The sequence below is a fragment of the Sus scrofa genome, chromosome 15, assembly GCF_054392235.1.
Source record: "Sus scrofa isolate SSC_HxYL_T2T_F1_AM1 chromosome 15, Sscrofa_HxYL_maternal_Yorkshire_Landrace_v2.0, whole genome shotgun sequence".
Taxonomy (NCBI): Eukaryota; Metazoa; Chordata; class Mammalia; order Artiodactyla; family Suidae; genus Sus; species Sus scrofa.
Genome location: NC_139397.1, coordinates 90,687,251 through 90,707,740, shown reverse-complemented (window position 1 = coordinate 90,707,740; position 20,490 = coordinate 90,687,251). Strand labels below are relative to the sequence as shown.

The 20,490-nt window shown below is 41.6% G+C and overlaps 1 protein-coding gene across 17 annotated transcripts in view; it reads right to left on the bottom strand.

Annotated features, from left to right (window-relative positions):
• MYO3B (myosin IIIB) overlaps positions 1 to 20,490 on the bottom strand; it is a 453,696-nt gene that overhangs the window by 409,638 nt on the left and 23,568 nt on the right. For 3 of the 17 annotated variants that reach the window (XR_014829526.1, XM_084999446.1, XM_084999444.1), the window contains exon 1: positions 13,531 to 13,709. The exons of 1 other annotated variant lie outside the window; for it this stretch is intronic. Coding sequence is in view for 3 of the 16 variants with exons in the window: in XM_084999446.1 (XP_084855572.1) it covers positions 13,531 to 13,532 (2 nt within the window). In the remaining 13 variants the exon portion in view is untranslated. Of the gene's footprint in view, positions 1 to 3,878; positions 3,943 to 12,057; positions 12,288 to 13,530; positions 13,896 to 20,490 lie in introns of those variants that run through there. 13 more of the 17 variants (XR_014829528.1, XM_084999442.1, XM_084999456.1 and 10 more) reach the window with 9 other exon arrangements.

The window sequence follows — 20,490 nt, the reverse complement described above, 5'->3', positions numbered from 1 at the left end:
CAGCCTATGCCACAGCAATGCAGCCACAGGAATGCGGGATCCAAGCCACATCTTTGACCTACGCTGCAGCTCAAGGCAATGCTGGATCCTTAACCCACTGAACAAGGACAGGGACCAAACCTGCATCCTCATGGACAGTAACTGCAGTTCATTACCACTGAACCATAATAGGAACTCCTGTAACTAGTTCTTGTTTTTTAATTTTTTTACTATAGTTAATTTATAATGATTTGTCAATTTCTGCACAGCAAAGTGACCCAGTTATACATATATATATGTATATATATACACACACATACACATCCTTTTTCTTACATTATCCCCCATCATGTTCCATCACAAGTGATTAGATACAGTTTCCTGTGCTAAATAACTGGATCCCATTGCAGTAACTGGTTCTTAAATACCAATTGTATGCAGGCCATGGGCTAGGTTCTACAAGAAGTATAAGGAAGAGTAAGAAACTCAGCTTTGCTTTTAAGGTTCTAAATTAAAAAAAAAAAAAATCTTTATGACTTCTGGGGTGAGAGAGAAGAGTGAAGTCAGGTATCAAGTTTCCCTAAAATTAAATGAATGAACACTCCTAACAGTAAAAAATTAATCCAGCAAACAAACAACAAAAAAAGTATAAGCAGTAATCAAACAAAAGAAAGAATATAATTTCATGTCAAAATCTTCAAAAAGTAGCATTTAGGGGAAGTAAGAGATGGAAGGTCCCAGGAATCACTGCTGTCCTCAAGCCCAGCTCCCTTCTCTCGGATGTGTGGTGAGTTTGGGAGAAGGTAATTGGACAAAATTCTGAAAAACCTTAGTAACGCTCCCTATTTAGGGAGATGTAGACAGAGAGGTTGAATTAGCAGCAAGGAAATGAGTCCAGGCTCATCACTTATATATTCAGTAAGGATTTATTAAGAACTTTTTGCCTACATTACTCAAAACTAGGCTTTGCGAGTCATTACAAGAAGTAAAAGAAATAATCAGACTCTATTCTAAAACAAGTTACATTTCCAAAGACATGCAGGAAGAGATGCCTCCTGCCAAGTGGAATAATGCTAGCACAGCACTTTAAACAATATTTCACAAAGAAGGACAAAGTCAATATCCATCAAGCATGACTGCCCCTAATGTCCAAGACCCGTACATTAGAGGGCAAAATGAACAGTCCAGACAGATAAAAGTTTCCTAGTAAAATTACTGAATGTCAAGGTAAAGAGAGAATTTTTCAGGTACAGAGGAGACACAGACACACACACATACACACACTCCAAAACACAGTGAAAAGCAAAAAAACAGAACATAAAGCTCAGGCTTCTCTCCACACCAAAGCTCAATACAGGAAAATTTGTAATCTATGTGTACAAAGGTCTGCGGGAGATAAAAGTATGAACAGATATTTTTATACTTAACCCAAGTGTTAGCCAATAAAAATAATAATAAACCAAACTTGGGGGGAGGGGAAAGTTTCTTGACTTTCTAAAGATGATAAATGAAGAAATTGAGAGTTAAATATACTGTTTAAAATTATAAAGTTTAACCAATTGAAATGACAATATTAACAAATTATTTTGTTAATGTGTTCATTTTTTCACTCATCTAAGTCAAATAACCAATAAATTGATAAATAGAAGTAAAAATCACTATACAAAGTTATAAAAGGAATCTCTAAAAGGCCACAAAATAGAGGATAAATCTTTGACATTACCATTAAAAAGTACACATGCTCATGTAGACACATAATTATACCACAGGAAGAAAAAACAACCCATGAGGAAAGAGATAAGGGAAGCACTAAAAATCGAAAATGTAACATGAATTAAGAAATATGGCTGCAAAATTTATTATACCAATAAATATAGGATTATTTTGTGAGAATGAACCAAATCTATAGTGATTTGCACTAAAGTAAACTGTTTAAGAGTCTTTTTTATGAATCAGGAAGATTAAAAGTAAAAAGAGGTCAAAGAAAAGCCAGTCAAATGGTAATGACAACAACAACAAAAATAATCATAGTAGTAATATCAGAAAAGAGTAAATTCAAGGCAAAAGTGGCTAAAGAACATAAAATGTTACCAGTACATTCAATAATAAAATTGAGCAATTATATGCATCAAGTACTATTCTATATGCTATATCAAGTACTATTCTATATGTTTAAATCAGTAATGAGTTTCTAAGTTTATAATCTTTATAATCTTTATAAGTGAAAGATTTACAGCTATAAATTATAGTAATCCTTCAGTAATGAAAGCAAATTGTTAAAATTTATAAAAACATAAACTTCTAGAAGACATCAACAACATACAATAATAGTAACAGATATTATCAGTCATGACAGAACAAAGAGACAAAATAAAAAATAGGTATTATACAATCAATATGGTGAATGATCTTCGTGTGTGTGTGTGTGTGTGTGTGTGTGTGGATGTAACTTTTATAGTACTGACAATTTTAATTTTAAAAAGAAAGAGTACATTATTTCACAAGGTAAAATCTCAATGCATTCTAGGAAAGCGGAATTGGAACTGTATGTTAATAATAAAAACAAGAAAAAGCCCAGATACCCGAAAATTTCAAAGCTCCCTCAGATCTTGACGCAAAGGAAAAAGTTAAAACTAAAATTAGAGTATATAATAAAATAACTATATTAAAGATATTAACCTACCAAAAAACTTAGCAAGCTGGGCTCAAGGCAAAACCTTATAGCATTAAACATTTTACCAAGGCAATTTTAATAAAAATGAATTAAAAAGCATTCTTTTCAAAAAGGTAGGACCTCCCTCATGGCTCACAACATAACTACTCTGTTGGCATTGCTTCTACAGTGCCTGTGGCTAGACCCCTGGCTTGGGAACTTCCATGTGCTGCCAGTATGGGGAAAAAAAAAAAAGTAGAGATGGATCAACAAAATTAACCTAAGGAAAGTATATGAAAAAAATAAAAGCAGAAATTGATGAGTCAGAGAACAGAAAAATAATAGAATACATAATTAAAGGTATAGTTCTCTGGGGAAAAATAAAACCTAATAATAAAACAGTTTAGTCAAGAAAAGGAGATTGTTTCTACTAAAAAACAAGATACAACCTCATGGTTCATCGTTATAGAGATATTATGTAACAAAACACAATAATTACATAAAATGAAATACCATCTAGCCCCATATAACCACTTAAAGAAGGTAAGTTTTGTTTCAACTAATATGGAAATAATGACAAAATATACAATTCCAGGTTTTTTTTAAAGTATTGAAAAACATACAAATTTTGTGTAAATGAAAATAAAATTTACATTCATAGCCATTTTATGAATATGTTTATGTGTAGGTATCTCTCTATAGAATTGTGTATCTTTTTATATTTTCCAGGCTACAAAACTCAACCTTTAGCGAGAGGTACCAGGAATCAGAGAGGTTGAAAAAGAGAGAAATTAATATAATTTTTAAAAACTTTATACCTGTCTATACTAGTCATATTTTTGCTGAGACATGTATTATTTATTTTTTAAAACAAACAAGGCATCTCTAAAGAGGAGACAGTTTTGGCCCAGATGCACGCTGGAGTCATGGAAAAGCAGAAACTGCATGAAAGTGTAGAACACATCTTGGGAAGAAAAGCAAAGCAGAGAAGGAAAAAACCAAAGAGAACTGGTGAGTGAGTTCACTACGGAATTCTCAATCCAGGCCCCCTGAGGCCTGCTAAACGTTGCTGTTTGTCCTTGAGTATCCATGAAATTTCCTACTGCATTCCTCTAAGAAGCACCCCCAACCCCATTCTCATGAGTCCCTCATAGGCTGGTTTTAGTTGCTAACAACCCCAAGGGAGTCTGGCCCTGTACCCTTGCTGAACATCCTGTGTGATTCCATAGTGGAGCCGAAGCCTTACCTTGCTGAAATAATAAAGCAATCTGAAACATGCACCCTGCAAACTCCTGTGGTCAGTCATGCCTAGCAAGTACAATTTAAATAGAAACTTGTCAAGCAACATTTTACACTTATGAGAAAATTCATGTGGATTTCCATTTCTGAGAATGTTACTCAGACTACTGTGTCTATATGTTACAGGACGTTCTACACGAATCACAAATCATAGAACTGTGCTTTCCGAGCTAGAGGTTAGCTTTTAAAAAGAAATCAGAGCAGTAAACAGTGAAAGGTCAGAGCAAATTAGTACAAATATTAAATATGAACACCCAGAAACACACACAATTAAAAAACACACACCGTATAAACTTGAACAAATTAGAGAATAATTCGAAACTAATACAGAAGCAAGTGCATGATATCACGGCAAAGACTGGTAAGAAAGAGACTAGGTCCATCTGTAGGAACTGGCTTCTTCACAACCTGTCTGCACAGGGTTAGATAGAACCCACTCAAATATAGCTCGGATGTCATCTCTTCTAGGCGGCCTTTCCTAATCTTACTAGAGGGGCCCTTCCTTAATAGCCTCTCTGTCCCGAATAGTCTCTCTGTCCCATGTGCTTGTTTCTAGCAGTTGTCACATTGACCGGCATTTCCTGTTGACATGTCGGTCTTCTCCACCAGCAAGCCCCAAGAGAACAGAGGCCACATCTTAATAATTTTCTGTCTCATCAGCAAATCCTCATTGTATAAGTGCTCAGTAAATGTTTAATATGGGATTAAAAATCAGAACTATAAAACCAATGAGGTTTTCTTACAGTTAAAAAATAAGTGTTGTTTCATAGAACACCAAGAAAACACAGAGAAATAAAACAAGAATATTACAACCCTCATAAAGTCCCATATCCAAACATAACTAGTCTTATTTAGTATTACTGCAGATACAAACACACACACACACACACACACTCATACAGAGATGTATGACTATGTTTGTTTTTTTCACAAGGCAGAGGATTTGGTTTCCAGCCAAATCTCCCTACTGAATTTCGATTTCAAAGCTTCCTATCAATCATGAAAGTCAAGGCACTTAATCCTCATCCTCACCCTCCAGGGCATCAGCCACTGCTCACGGCCTTTACCTTTTTAAAACACTACCCCCCCCCCTTTGTTTTCTTCACATCTTACTTCCTTGGTTCCTATTCTGCCTCTCCACCTGCTGCATCAGCTTCCATTCTCCGATTAATGTGACTGTTGAAACTGAAGTCCTCCCTCAGTCCTCCACTTGTCTTCCAAATGACGCATCTACACCCCAGGCTCTCACATCCTAGCAAGCGGCACCATCTTTTCAGCCCTATTTCCCGTCTGAGCCCCAGCCCAGGGTTACTAACTGCTTGCCACGCATTTCCCCTTACTTGCCTCCTCTGATCCTCAAACATATGTAAAACTAAACTGACTGTCTTTGGCGCCTCAAAGCTACTACTCAACTCCCAATGTCCACCAGGGGCCCCATCATTTTTCTGGTAGCCCAAGCCACTGCCTCCCTCTCACATTAGTCACTAAGCCATGTCCATTCTTTGTTCTTGTCTGTCCCTCCTTTCCATCCCCACTGCTGCCACCTCTACGCAGCTTACAAAGGATGCTTACAGAAGCCCTCTAACTTGTCTCCTTTCCTCTAGTTTCCTTTTATTACAATGCCTCATGGACCCTGCAGCCACATACAAACATCCAAAACCATCCATTCATTCATGTCACAACCTTGTTTAAGCAAATAACCATGATGGCTCCCTATTGCTAAATTAATTAAAGACCAAATTCCTCAAATATTTAAGACTTTAGCAACCTGATTGCAGCCTTCCCTTCCTGTCTTAAAACTCCTTTCATTTCCTTGTGTCAAGCTTAAGATGAATTTCAAACCAACTCTTTGCTATTTCCTTTAAGATCCTTGGATGTCTGCACCTCTATAATTTTGTCCAGATGATTTCTCCTCCCAGGAGTGTTCATTCCACCTCATCTATTAATCCAGAATCCTGCCAGCCCTTGAAAAGTGCCAGCTCATGTCCCCTAATCCCTCCACAAATAGGCAGCGCCTACTCCTCTGAACCTCTATGGTGCTCCTATACGATGAGATGCCCTGTGTGAATAAACCCCAACCCCCCAACAGGGCCCCAGGCATCTTAAAGACAGGGACTGTCTAATTCATATGAGTCCCCTCTGCTCTCACATCAGCTGTCACTCAGGAGACATTTGTGAAACACAAGAAGAGGTCGAGTGAAATTAAACAGGGAGAGCTGAATCTTGGAGTCTCAAAGCAATAACTTAAGCTGATTACTGAAGAAAGTATATGCTTGAGTCAGGATTGCGGAAAAAAACATTCAAGAAAAAAAATTAATGGGGGCTTGCTGTGCTTTTAACAAGAAAGTCCTTCCCTTTGCAGGACTGTCCTGCATATATCAGGGCTGTGCACCCCAGCTCACCATGTGCCAGCCCCCTTCCACTGTGACAGTCACAGACAACCCCCAGCCCTGCTTCCAGCTGAGGAGGATTACTAGAAAATGCTGCAGAGTGAGCTGTGGGCACTGGAAAGGGAACTGCTGAACCCTAACAAGACATGACTGGAACAGAAGAATTACTTCCACAGAGGAGGTGAGAAGAACATGCAACACCACCTATCTTCCTCGTGCTGCGGAGGAAATAAAGCAACAGACAGCCACTCCTTTCCTTTTTTTCCCCCCAATGGCTTCATTTATGTACACACTGGGAAGCTGTGAAAAATAAGATAAAGAGCATGGACTCCAGTTCTGGGTTCATATTCTCAGCTTTTGTATCTACTATGCTGGCAAGGGGAGAACTGCTTACCCTTCTGTGCCCCGCTTACGTCATGCGTAAGGGCTGAGTGTTGTTTGATCTCTGTATGGGGCACGTTTGATTTTCTGATTGGTCTCAGGCAGGATACCTTATTTGCATGGGGAGTATGTTATACAAAGGCGGGTGAGGAATGGGCATCATTCTCTCTCTCTCTCTGAAAATGTACTTTCTTTCTTTCTTTTTGGCTTTCTGCCTTTTCTAGGGCCACTCCCGCAGCATATGGAAGTTCCCAGGCTAGGGGTCTAATCAGAGCTGTAGCTGTCAGCCTACGCCAGAGCCACAGCAACTCGGGATCTGAGCTGTTTCTGTGACCTACACCATAGTTCACGGCAACGCCAGATCCTTAACCCACTGAGCAAGGCCAGGGATCGAACACACAACCTCATGGTTCCTAGGTGGATTCATTAACCACTGAGCCATGATGGGAATTCCTGTACTTTCATTTTAATAAATTTGTAACACACCCTGTTTCAACGCTTTGCTACAACAGGGTGGGGACCAAGGAAACAGTGCAATTTTATCATTCTGAAACAAATTCTACCATACAGATGATGGATGGTGATAACCTGCTAGGAGAAAATAAAGTAGGAAAGGTGGGTAGAAAGTAGAAACTGGAGGTCGGCAAGGGAATTGCAATTTTAAATAGCAGGAACAAAGAGGTATTGCTGAGCAGTAAGCATTTGAGAAATGACAGGAAATAAATGAAAGATTAAAAATCTGCGTGAGGGGAACCATTCCAGATAGAGGGTACAGGAAGTGCAAAGGCCCTGAGGCTGGCATTTGCCTGGTTTATTCAGGGAACAGCAAGCAGCCACCGCAGCTTCTGGAATAAGCAAGGGAGAGAAGCAGGAGGTGGGATCAGAGAGATATGGGGCAGGGAGAGAGGAGATAGATCATATGGGCCTTCATCAGCCTTGTAAAGTAAGGACCTTGCTTTTATTTGGATAGAAAGCAGTTGGTGGGGCTTGAGCAGGAGGAACATGATCTGACTTAGGTTTTAACAAGTTACTCTGGCAGCTGCGTGGAGAGTGGACTGAAGGAGAGGTCACTTGGAGGTCCCTTAAGAATAACTGAAGTTGGAATTGCCTGGTGGCCCTGGGGTTAAGAATTTGGCATTGTGACTGCTATGGGTTGGATTTCATTCCAGGTGTGGGAATTTCTGCTTGTCGCTGAACAGCCAAAAACAGAATAGCCAAAGTTAGCAAGAGCAAAGAGGCAACAACGCCTTCCTCAGTTCTCAGAGAATCATAATGGACTTTTTTTTCATAGCACAGTGCTTAGGAAGCCTCCTTCCACTCTATCCAGGATGTCTTGTTGAATGCATAGGCCACAGGGAACCCTCATTTGACTATACTGCAACTGGGAGCCTTTCTAAAACAGACTGTCAAGATGCATCCACAGCAGCTGGCTGGAAATTGCTATAATCTCACTCATCACTCTTCAGTATTTCCTTCATTTTTGGAGGTGTTGCTAAGTACAGAACTGGTTGTCCAGTTTTGGTACAAGGTAGGCCTGCTGTGATTAGAACATTTAGAACATGGTCAAGTGGTAGGACAAAGTCCAAGAGAGCTAGGCTTAAGCTTAGCAAGACGTTCCACAAAATGCATATTGACACCTACGCTGAGCACGTCATTGAAAGACTTTAAAATGAACTAAATTTAGTCCTGACCTAAGTGAGTAAACTGTTCAGTATGTGAAAGGATTCAAGTTGAATACAAGTTACTATACAGCACACATGATATACTGTATAGTAGTTATTTGTATTTAAGTCACTATACTGCAAAATAGAAAGTGACAAATGTCCCATAAGGAGGAAGTCACTCTTTCCAGCCAGAAGATCTGAGAGTGGCATTTGACGTGGGCCTTAAAGAGGCAGCTGAAGCTAGAGACACATAGAAGGGCAGAAGACCTGCCAGGCTGAGGGAACCGAGGGAAAGACTGGAAAATGGAGGACTCAGGATGGGAACAGGAGAGTTTGAGGCCATCCAGCAACTTTCCTAAAAACCTCTCAGCCACATATTTTATTTTATTTTGTTTATTTATTTATTTTTTTGTCTTTTTGCCTTTTCTAGGGCTGCTCCCGCAGCATATGGAGGTTCCCAGGCTAGGGGTCCAGTCGGAGCTGTGGCCACCGGCCAGAGCCAGAACCATAGCAACATGGGATCTGAGCCACGTCTGTGACCTACACCACAGCTCACGGCAACGCCGGATGCTTAACCCACTAAGCAAGGGCAGGGATCAAACCCGCAACCTCATGGTTCCTAGTCGGATTCGTTAACCACTGCGCCACAACAGGAACTCCCAGCCACATATTTTAAATGATGATTCTGGGCCCATTCCCAGCAATTCTGAGTTGATGGGTGGAGAAATTTGGATGTTTACCAAGGACCCTCAAGTAATTCTAAAGCAAGTTTTTTCCCCACTCAATTCCATCTCCATTTTGAGAAACACCAGTAGAAATGAGTTGAAACCACCTCCCTGTAAAGTAGTTTTCCTTCTTATTCTCACTCATATAATCCTGTTTATTTTCTCTACAGCACTAATTGTTATACTATTTATGTATCTGTTTACTTACTATTGTTCCACTCAACAGCATATGAGTTCCATTAAGTCATCAACATACAGCGAATAGTAAAGATGGGCAGAATGTTGAACTGTGTAGTTGGGACGGAATCCTAGAGGCCTTGAAAACCCTACTGGGAATATCAACCTTATCCTGTAGACAGTCACTTAACCTCTCTGTGCCTTGGGTCCTTCCTCTGTAAAATACAGATAATACCTTCTCTATAAGCTTGTTCCATGGATTGATTGAGATAAACATGCAAATACATGTTAACTTTTATCTATTTCTGGTTCATAGCAAGTGCTCAATAAAGTATTTATTATTGTTGTTGTTACTATTATTATTAGCCAGTGGGAAGCTTTGAAAGTTTCCAACAAAATAGTAACCCAATGATCAGTTTAGGTAGATTCACCAGGTAGGACCAAGTAAGGAAGGATGAAAGGAGGTGACTCTAATTAGGAAGATGAACCTGAAGGCTACTGTGGATTTTGGTTAGAGTTACAAAGGCTTCTACCGAGGCAGAAGTCTCAGGGAGAGAGAAGGATATGTGAAAGAAGATTAATAGCAGCAGAATCAGCAGAGTTGAGGTCAATCTGAGAAGGCATTATAACCATGACCCTGGTGGGGTTCCCAAGGCAAAGGTGGGTGTGGGGGAGGGGCAAGATCAGAATCTCACACAATCTGTGCATTGAGTCAGGGTGGTGGGGCATGAAAGAGGAGCCAGAGGAGAGGCCAACAGGGAGATTGGGAGAGAAGACAGAGCAGAGTTTCTCAAAGTGGGGTTAATACCAGGGCTAAAATGCCCCTGAGCAGGTGAGGAAGAAGCACATTAAAGAAAGGTCTGAAATTTTGTCTTCAAAAGAGGTATTGTGGGTGAAGGGATGGGCTGGGGTTTGGGGATGGAAATGCTCTAAAATCAGGTCATGATGATCATTGTACAACTATAAATGCAATAACATTCACTAAGCAATTAAGAAAAAAAAAAAAAAAAAAAAAAAAAGAGGTGTTGTGAGAAGGCCCCAGGTGACAGTGTGGAGAGAATGGCCAGGATTTGAACCACTGGGTCCTGGAGCTAAAAGCAGGTGTTCCTAATTGACGGAACACAGTCAACCCTGTCTACAGAACTGCACCTTGGGGGGAAGCTGGGCCCAGCACATGGTCACTCAGCCCAGAGAACAGCTTTGAGCTGCAGCGACCCTGTGCTCTCAGAGTGGTAGAGAAAGATAATGGGTATCAGTCAAATATTTTTTTAAAAGACTAACAGAAAAATCAGACGAAAGTCATAGTTTTCATGGGCTAGTGATAAAGCCATTTGACACTTAGGTTTCAAACTTTTCCAAAATAGCTCCTGTAGATGAAAAAGTCTCATTTAGCCACCTAAAAATATATTCCATTTATGGAAGAGACCTTACTTTACAAAAACCATGAGTAATTAAAAGAGCATTAATAAATAGAACACATTCTATAAAATCCTTTCTTTTATTTAGAGAAATAATTCCATTTTTCTGTAGTGAAATCTTACGCTCTGAGGCAAAAAGTCACTGCTATGGGCTAAATGCTTGTGTCCCTGCTAAACATATATTGAAGCCCTAATCCTCAATGTGATCGCATTTGGAGGTGGGGCCTTTGAGAGGTGATTAGGTCATGGAGCCTTCATGAATGGGCTTAGTGTCTTTATAAGAAGAGACAGAGAGATAATCACTCTCTCCTTGCCATGTAAAGACACAGCAAGACGGCATCAGTCTACAAAACAAGAAGTGGGCTCTCACTTGACAAAACCTAGCAGTGCTGGTACCCTGATCTTGGACTTCCCAGTCTCCAGAAACTGTGAGAAATAAACTGATGTTTTTAAGCCACTCAGTGTAAGGTGTTCTGCCTGAACAGACCAAGACAGTCACCAAGCTATATCCTAGATCAAAATCGGAAACTACCCGATTTCCTCAGTAAGGCTATATGTGGATTTGGGAAGGAAGTCTTTCAAATTGACTAGCTCTAAATTACTTCACAAATATGTAACTAATTAATAAGCACTTTTCTGAACAATCAATGAGTCTGGACAACTCTATTCTAACTAAAAACACATTTCTGAATCCAGATACCCCGTCACCACCACCACCATCAGCGCCAGCGCCACCACAGGCCCAGAAGGAACGTTCAGGGCAAATTAGAAAAAGGACCCCTCACCACCACCTCTGCCAGGCACCTCCATCTGGGCACTACATGCAGCCCCTGACACCTCCTCCTAAGGTTCAAGTCACCCAGGTCCCAGACCTGGACCACAGTCAACCTCCCTTCTGGTCTCTGGCTTCTGTTCTTGCAACAACCTGTTCCCCACACAGCTACAAGCAAAATCTGTTTTTAAAATTACACAAAATGCCACTGTTTTCGCTCTCTGACCTGGAGCTCACCTGCGCGGCGCCCCCTCGCTGTCCCATTGTCCCCTAGGCAGAACGGGGGCGCTCCTGGGTGGGAAAGAGCCCCACCTCCTTCTCAACACGCTGGGCTCTGCTTAAGTATCTCACTCTCAGAGGAAGCTTCTAGAACCATTTGGTTTACTGCAGAGCCCAAGGAGGGAAGAGAGAGTGGGCAGGACAGACTGGGGTTTGGATTCACGCACAGAGGGAGGGGGACGGGGTTGGAATGAGTGCGAGGAGGAAGACTGCCGCTGCTTTTTGTGGGGACCCCTGAACAGCCGCGGAACCTCCTTCTGAGCCCGAGCAGCAGAAAAGAAAGTGAAAAATCGGTTCGCTTTTCAACTGTTGAGTCTTACCTGAGACCTCGAGTTAGGCAGAAGGTCACTTGGTTGGGCAAGAGCTTGGGAACCGCCCGAGCGGATCCTCTGCGACGTGAAAGACTACAAGCCGAGGTCCTAACCGGAAGTCCTCCTCTCTCCCACCCCCTAGGCGAACTGATGCTGCCTGCGGAGCCCCTGAGCGCCCGGGGCCAGGTGAAGTCTATGTGGGAAAAACCAGGCTGTTCTCCTGCTGGGTGAAAGAAAATGACCTCAACCGGAACCCAGGAGACCTGGTTTGTGATTTTGTGATGCTGCCAGATCTCTTAAGTCTCTTCACCTCTTTGTACCTCAGTTTCCTTATCTGAAAAACTGAGATAGTTAAACTAATTACTGTTTACCAAAGTTTGCTCCAGGCACCACTCACGGAACTTGCTCCAACTCAGAGATGCTGACACCCAATCTCCAGGGGAGAGTCCAGGAATGGGCATTTGATTTAGCTCCCTGGGTGATTCCAGCGATCTCTAGGTTTTTCTATAAGTTCCCTTCCCTAGCATTCCATGAACTTTCAACCTTAAACCTACACAAATACTGGGCGGAGGGGGGGGAATCATGGCATAATTGAATTTATCTAAAATCGTTCAAGTCGGGAGTTCCTGTCGTGGCGCAGTGGTTAACGAATCCGACTAGGAACCATGAGGTTGCGGATTCGGTCCCTGCCCTTGCTCAGTGGGTTAAGGATCCGGCGTTGCCATGAGCTGTGGTGTAGGTCGCAGACGTGGCTGCGTGGCTCGGATCCCGCGTTTCTGTGGCTCTGGCTTAGGCCGGTGGCTACAGCTCTCATTCAGCCCCTAGCCTGGGAACCTCCATGTGCTGTGGGAGCGGCCCAAGAAATAGCAAAAAGACAAAAAATAAAAATAAAATAAAATCGTTCTAGTCATCGTTACTAAATCACAGAGCAGTCACGATGTTGCAGTCACTAAGGAACAATACACACCCACAGCTATGACAAATGATTGACTAAATGATCAGATTTTTCACTTCCTCACCAAAGTATGGGGAAATTCATCTTAGCTTTAGCTGCCTTAAACCTGAGTGAAATACATTAAAAACAACAGCAAATTACTGATGACTAATGCCCTTCAATTTGGCCTCAAGCTGAGAAGTTCTGTGCAGAAATAAAGTAGTTTATAAGCCCACAGGTCCGTTCTATTATAAACTGCAGGTGGCAAATCAAGTGGCTATGAACTATGCTGTGTGTGTGTGAAAAATCAATACTCAAGAAGGGTATTTCTGCACTTCTTAAATGGGAATTTAACAGCCCAGACAAAAGGCAGATGCTAGTCTTGAAGACTCAGGAATCTGGGTGGTACCTGACAAGGTCCTGAGGTTAGAGTGGCTGTCACCCCCCCTCACCTACCCACCAGCCAGGGCAGCTGCGCCTGCCCTTGGAAGAAAAGCAATTTAAAACAAGCACAGAAGAAAGCTGGAAGGAAAATAACTGCAACTCACATTGATGACCTATTTTCTGAATCCGGCTTATCTGAGATTGGATTGTCATTCCTCCAAAACACAGCCGAACACTTCAAGCCCAAGAAATGGCGTCTTTGACGAGTGCATGGACCAGAATGTATGACACATCATCACCAGAGGACTTACTTCTGACCCAGGTTCCAAGTTATGTTAGCCTCACAGGACTGTAGTAGGAGCAGCTGATAAATCTAGCAAATCCTTGGGGGCGCTTCACTATTAGCCAAGATTAACATGATGCTAATTGGTAGTGAACCTGATCTATTTAGTGTCTCCTACCAGCATAAGCAGCAGAATCAAAACCATCCTCCCAGGCTCCAAGTGCACTCCAATATAATATTTCCAATGTTATATTCCCCCAACTTGAGGCTGAAATGCCTCTTCATTCCAGACACAGCACGATCAAACTAATCACCTTTTTTTTTTTTTTTTTTGAGTCAAGGGCTCAGTCAAGGCCTTGCAGGCATGTTCAATTAGTTGCACCTGGGGAAAATGCCATGCATTTTTTTAAATCTAAATTCCCAAAGAAAGAAAAGTGACTGTTCGACAGCATTCAGCAGCATGTCTGGGCTGTGTGCAGAGCACTGAGCAAAGAGGAGAGAGGGGGAACTAGGAGTAGGAAGGCAGAGCGTGCCTCCCTGCCTGTGGTGAGCTTCCCTTCTGGCCAGCTCAGGGAGCACACAGGTCCCTTGTTAAATAGCTGAAGACTGCAAAGCAGCGGGCAGCATGAGCCCAAAACCTTGATTATCTGGATCCATAAATTGTGCGGAAGCCTCTCCAACCCAAGACAAAGACCCCCAATGGGAATGCTTCCTGGAGCAGGAAAATTTAGGTACCGTCTTGAAGGAAAAAGTGAACAGGATTCATGCAGATGAGGCAAGAGGGAAACACAGAGCCAAGAAACAGCTCTTGGAGGATGGAGATGTAAGACTGTAGGCTAGAAAATGCTTATATTACAGCTTGTAGAATCATAACATCTTATAGCTGGACTGAACTGATTGATTATCCCATCTATTTGCCAAATGAATAAATGCATGGATGGATGGGTGAATAGGATATAAAAATGACCAAATTCCAGTAAAAGCATCATAGACATAATTAAGGGATGACGTCAAGGAGTTCCCGTCATGGCTCAGTGGTTAACAAATCTGACTAGGAACCATGAGGTTGCAGGTTCGATTCCTGGCCTCGCTCAGTGGGTTAAGGACCCAGCACTGCCACGAGCCGTGGTGTCGGTCGCAACCCAGCTCGGATCTGGCATTGCTGTGGCTGTGGCGTAGGCTGGCAGCAACAGCTCTGATTAGACCCCTAACCTGGCAACCTCCATATACCCCGGGTATGGTCCTAGAAAAAGATAAAAAAAAAAAAAAACCAACAACAAAAAAAAAGATGAAATTGATACAGAAATCAGTTGATGGCAGAGGTTTCAGACAGCCAAGGGTTAAAATTTGAATCCTAGAGTTCCCTCTGTGGTGCAGCGTGTTAAGAATCAGACTGTATCAGGTGGTGACGCTAATTGGTAGTGAACCTGATCATGGCAGAGGCATGAGTTCGATCCCAGCCAGGACAGTAGGCTAAAGGATCCAGTGTTACTTGCAGCTGTGGTGCAGGTGGCAGCAGTGCCTTGGATTCAATTCCCAATCCAAGGAACTTCCACATGCCACAGGTACAACCATAACATTTTTTTTTCTTTGCTTTTTAGGGCTGCACCCACAGCATATGGAGGTAGCCAGATTAAGGGTCAAACTGGAGCTGTAGATGCTGGCCTATACCACAGCTCACAGCAACACCAGATCCTTAACCCATTGAGTGAGGTCAGGGATCGAACCCACAAACTCATGGTTCCTAGGCAGATTTATTTCTGCTGACATGACGGGAACGCCTTTTTTTTTTTTTTTTTTTTGATTTTTAGAAAAAAGTTTTTTAAAGGTATAAATTTTTTTTTTAATTTCTGAGATAATAGGTAGCCATACCAGCTTCTTAACAGTGGAGTAAAATTGGAAATTTTCTTTGAGACATATTCCTGGCAGTTTTCACAGGAAAGAGCAGAGTAGGAAGGCCAGCAAGATATCGTTTCATAAATCACTGACAGCCTGCTCAGGCCCCAGCAAAGGAGGACTAGCTAAACATCTTTACCAGGGGGTTACCCTGTACCCTTCCAGACAACAGCACCCCAGTCATTTATTCTGCCTTCCTCCCCCACTCCCCACCCCTACCTCAGCCCTAAGGATGCTTGCTAGCTCATAGTGGACCATCCAAAGGAAGGGACAAGTGCCTACAAATGGCTGGGAGCCTGATCCCCTTTAGAAAAGTGTTTTCATCTGAGAAATGAGTTACAGCTCCGCTCATTCCCAGCGTGAGCGCAGTAGCAGCAACCTGACAGCCATCTGCATAATTTCTCTTCTGTAACAGCCTTCAAAATAACAACAGGCAAACTAGATAGAATCTATTAATTTTAAATTCGCTTGAGCTGCTAGCTTTAATGGAGCTAAATACTAAAGCACCGTGGAGATTTTAAATCCACACATTATGTAGTGTGTCATTGGTTCTCTCTGAGGAGACATCTGGGGGAATTTACTAGACTCATCAATTGATGCTGGGATGGCCATTGAGCTCAGATGTACTGAGAAGATTGGAAGGTAGCTTGCTTAGGAAGTTCATCTAAGAGTGGCAGAAAAAAAAAAAAAAAAGGTACCAAAAATAGAAGGAGTTCCCATTGTGGCTCAGTGGTTAACGAATCCAACTAGTATCCATGAGAACACAGGTTCAATCCCTGGCCTGGCTCAGTGGGTTAAGGATCCTTCGTTGTGCTGAACCATGGTGTAGGTCGCAGACTTGGCTCAGATCCCGAGTTGCTGTGGCTGTGGCTGACAGCTACAGTTCTGATTCAACCCTTAGCCTGGGACCCTCCATATGCCGCCAGTGCAGCCCTAAAAAGACAAAAATAATAAAATAATATAATGGTATCAAGATAAAAATGGAATAATATATTATCAAGAATATGAGACACACATTCCTTATCAGCAATGACTCAAGAATCCAGAAGCAAAAGAATGTCATAGATGATTTGTGCAGGTGCTGACATTGCTACATGGTCTACAGTGGTACAACAGGGACTGTGCCTGTCAGGGCCACCAGTGTATATCCCAGGCTTAACATAGTGCCTGCTACGTGGCTATAATGTTGAAAGAAGTGACCCACTGGATGAATAAATAGATGAATGAAGAATGAATGTGATGTATTTACATAACGAAGGCAATTAATATACCTAAGAAATTTATGCATACGGTTTATTTTTCAAAATACCTAGAAAGGCAAAATTTCGTCATATTCCCTGGCAAGCCTGTGTACCCACAGGTACGCACAAGTGCACACACATCTCAAGTAAAAACACTTCCTTTTGTAAAGACATCAAAAAGACTTTAGTTTTCAAACTCTTTATATAGAAGAAACATTTCAAAACTAACACAGCATTTTATAATATTTTGAAAATGAATTACCATGGGTTAACTTTAGGTCTGCCCCATCCATTTATGGAGTGCCAGGCACTGCATGTAGTAGCTGAAGAATTGCCAAGGAAGAAGGAAAAAAAAAAAAAAAAAAAAAAAAAAGACCTAACTTTGGAGTTTCTTCCCCTGGATAATTTTTCCAAAGAATATCCTATTACATTTTACTCTAAACAGATGGATTTTTGACAGGACCAAAATAATCCATTTTCTGCTCTATTTTAACATCCACATTTTCATTTCACGGGTTTTAGCCCTCGATTCCAGAAGACATTCTAAATCAAATGAGAACTTAACCAAAGTCATCAGCTGGTAATTTTTTTTTAAGGCTGCACCAGTGGCATATGGAGGTTCCCTGTCAAGGGGTCAGATCAGAGCTGCAGCTGCCAGCCTACACCACAGCTATGGCAACATGGATCTGAGCCACAACAGGAATCCTGAATGAGGTGTTTTCAATCACTGGTTCTAAGTAAAATGCAACCATACTTCTCTCTTTCCTACCTGGGTGTCAGGACACTCTAGATTTCAGGCATGCACACAGTTCCCAAGGAAGCTCTCGCATCTACCTCCACTGTGACTTCAGAGATGCTTTGGCCTCAAGTCTTAACTACCTGCCTGCACCTTCTCAGGAAGGCCAATTACTTAGCCTTCTTGATTCTCCTAAGTACCTCCAGCACTCTCTCACTGCCTGTCTGGTCTTTTCACTGGGAGGCCAGCTTCCTTTACTTTCAAAGTCAGAATGGAAAGGCTGAGTATGGTAATACCCACATTGGCACACTGACAGCCCCACATCTATTTTTTTTCAACAAGGAAAGGTTTCCTTGGCAACCATCTATATCACTGCCTCAATGCTTCCTGCTCAGTAAGCCCCTATTATTAGCAAAGAACGACTCTTTCTCAGCATCTGGAGGGTCTCTATTGTACTGCATTTTCCCCCTCAGAGTATTTCTTCACGTGGACAAGGATGCTGGCTGTCTTGTTTACAATCAGCTGCTAATCTCCCAGTGCCTGACTATAGTTCTCAAAACATGTTTGCTAAATGAATAGGTGAGAGTGAGCAACCTCCCTTTTGTATGTAGGACTTGTGAAATTCATAAGCATTTTGAATATTTAAAAACAAACTTGACAAAACAGTTTGCCAACAGCCATATGGTGGTTTCCTCACAAGAGTTGCTAAGAATGTAAACATCCTAGTGCCTCAAATCTGATCTGAACTGAATCAGCAGGGCACCCATTAGAAGTAAGTTGTAAGAGCTGAATACAGAGTAGGTGTGCTGTGTCCCCAATCAGATCACAAAGTGGGAACTGTTCTTACCGTGGTTGCTAAGTACAGTTGCAGAAGTTGCACACTGCCCAAAATCAGCCAGCCAAGGAGATGAGCAAGAGCTGAAATCTAGCTCAGGCTCTGCTCATCAACACATGTACCCTGGCATGGGGCTTCATCTACCCAGAGAAAAAGGAAACTTTTTTTAATAATCACAAAGCTACCGCCACTCACTAAGTGGTACACATTTTATAATTTCACACAAAACACTAGATGGGTTGCATTTCTTACATTTATTCATGTTCCTCAATCGCATGTAGCAAAGTTCTTAAATTGTTCCATCAATATACATCAACTAGATTAAATGAGCATGGTGTTACTTGATAATTAATTCATAATTTTATTAAGACTATTCTGGGAGTTCCTGTTGTGGTGCAGCAGAAACAAATCCAAGTATCCGTGAGGATGCAGGTGCGATCCCTGGCCTTGCTCAGTGGGTTAAAGATCTGGCGTTGCCGTGAGCTGTGGTGTAGGCCGCAGACATGGCTCGGATCCCGCATTGCTGTGGCTCTGGTGAAGGCCGGCAGCCGTAGTTCCAATTCGACCCCTAGCCTGGGAATCTCCATATGCCACAGGTGCAGCCCTAAAAAGCAAAAAAAAAAAAAAAGATTATTCTGATGGGAAAAATCCCAACACAACAGTGGTCCACTCATTTGGGACCAGATAGCATTTTAGCAATTGAAGAGAATTCAGAAAACATGTCCTTCTCATTTAATGGGGAAAAAAGTTCAGAGAGTTATCCAGAATCCTGGACTTTTAGAATAGCATTCTTAGGCTAAGTCAGATATAAATTAAATTCTCCACTAATCTAGGCCCCAAAAAGCCCCTATGGCAGGACCAACCCTCAGTCCCCAGCTAAGCAAGTCTCACGATAAGTGAGCAGCTTTGCAATTTGATTGGGGCTTTGAATTCCAACTGGGTCATTATATAACACAAATGATTTTCCATAACACCAAGATGTTCTCCTAACTTTCAAAATGAACTCTGATAGAAAAGAAATAAATCAAACGTTTATAAGATCTAATAGATGTCAGAGTGTTCAGTCCTTGTCAGGAGCTCTAATTCTTTTTTTTTGAAGAAAGGATTAATCATCAAAGCAACTTAGTATAAAACTGAAGTTCCTCATTTATATTATATTAATTTTATATTACTTGCCACTTCTATCAACTCTAAAGGAGTAATTTCCTATATTGAATTATTTATATTCTTGTAATCAGATATCTGATAAACTTTTAAACATTTATACATCCACCTAATTCAAAGATGGTAAGTGAACTAAGACTGGAAATGAAAATTCTCCTGTCAGAACATGGGGCGCTACAGAATCTGTGTGAGTCCATCTATCTACTTACCTGCATCCTTGCATACACACCTGCATTGTAGGCTCTTGGTCATGGTTAAATGAATGATGAGTAAATGTAATAAATATTGTGACGCAAGAGGGCAGGTCAGATAACGTCCACAGTAATGGAGAAAGTAATATATTACCAAATCATTTCAGCACTCTATGAATGTTAATGTCACTTACCTTGTTTGTTATTGCCATTTCTAGAGAAAAGCCTTGACAATGTGGGATTTCTCCTGTGGCACTAAAACTCTTATAATACAAGCATATTTAAATTCAGTGTCCACCATAAGGATTCCTAATCAAGATATGAGCTATGAAAAGAGAATTAAATCTGCCCCTTTAAAGGGTCAAAAAAAGATAATTTATGCATTGCTTAACTGTTCTGCCTTTCTGTATTAGTCTCCTATTGCTGTTGTAAATTAACACAGATCTAGTAGCTTAAAATAACATAAATTATTACCTTGTAGTTCTGGAGGTCAGAAGTCTGAAATAGGTATTACTAGGTAAATTCAGTGTGATAGCAGGGCTACGTCGTTTCTGAAGGCTCTGTGGTAGCAGAGACTCTTTCTCCTTGCCTTTTCCAGCTTCTAGAGGCCACCTGCACCCCTGGGCTTGTGGTCCCTTCTCCATCTTCAGAGCCAGCAGCATGGCATCTTCAAATCTCTCTCTGACTCTGACCCCTAACTGTCCTGCCTCCCTCTTTCCCTTATAAGGATCTTTATTTTTATATCAGGCCCACCCAGATGGTACAGGTAATATTCCTA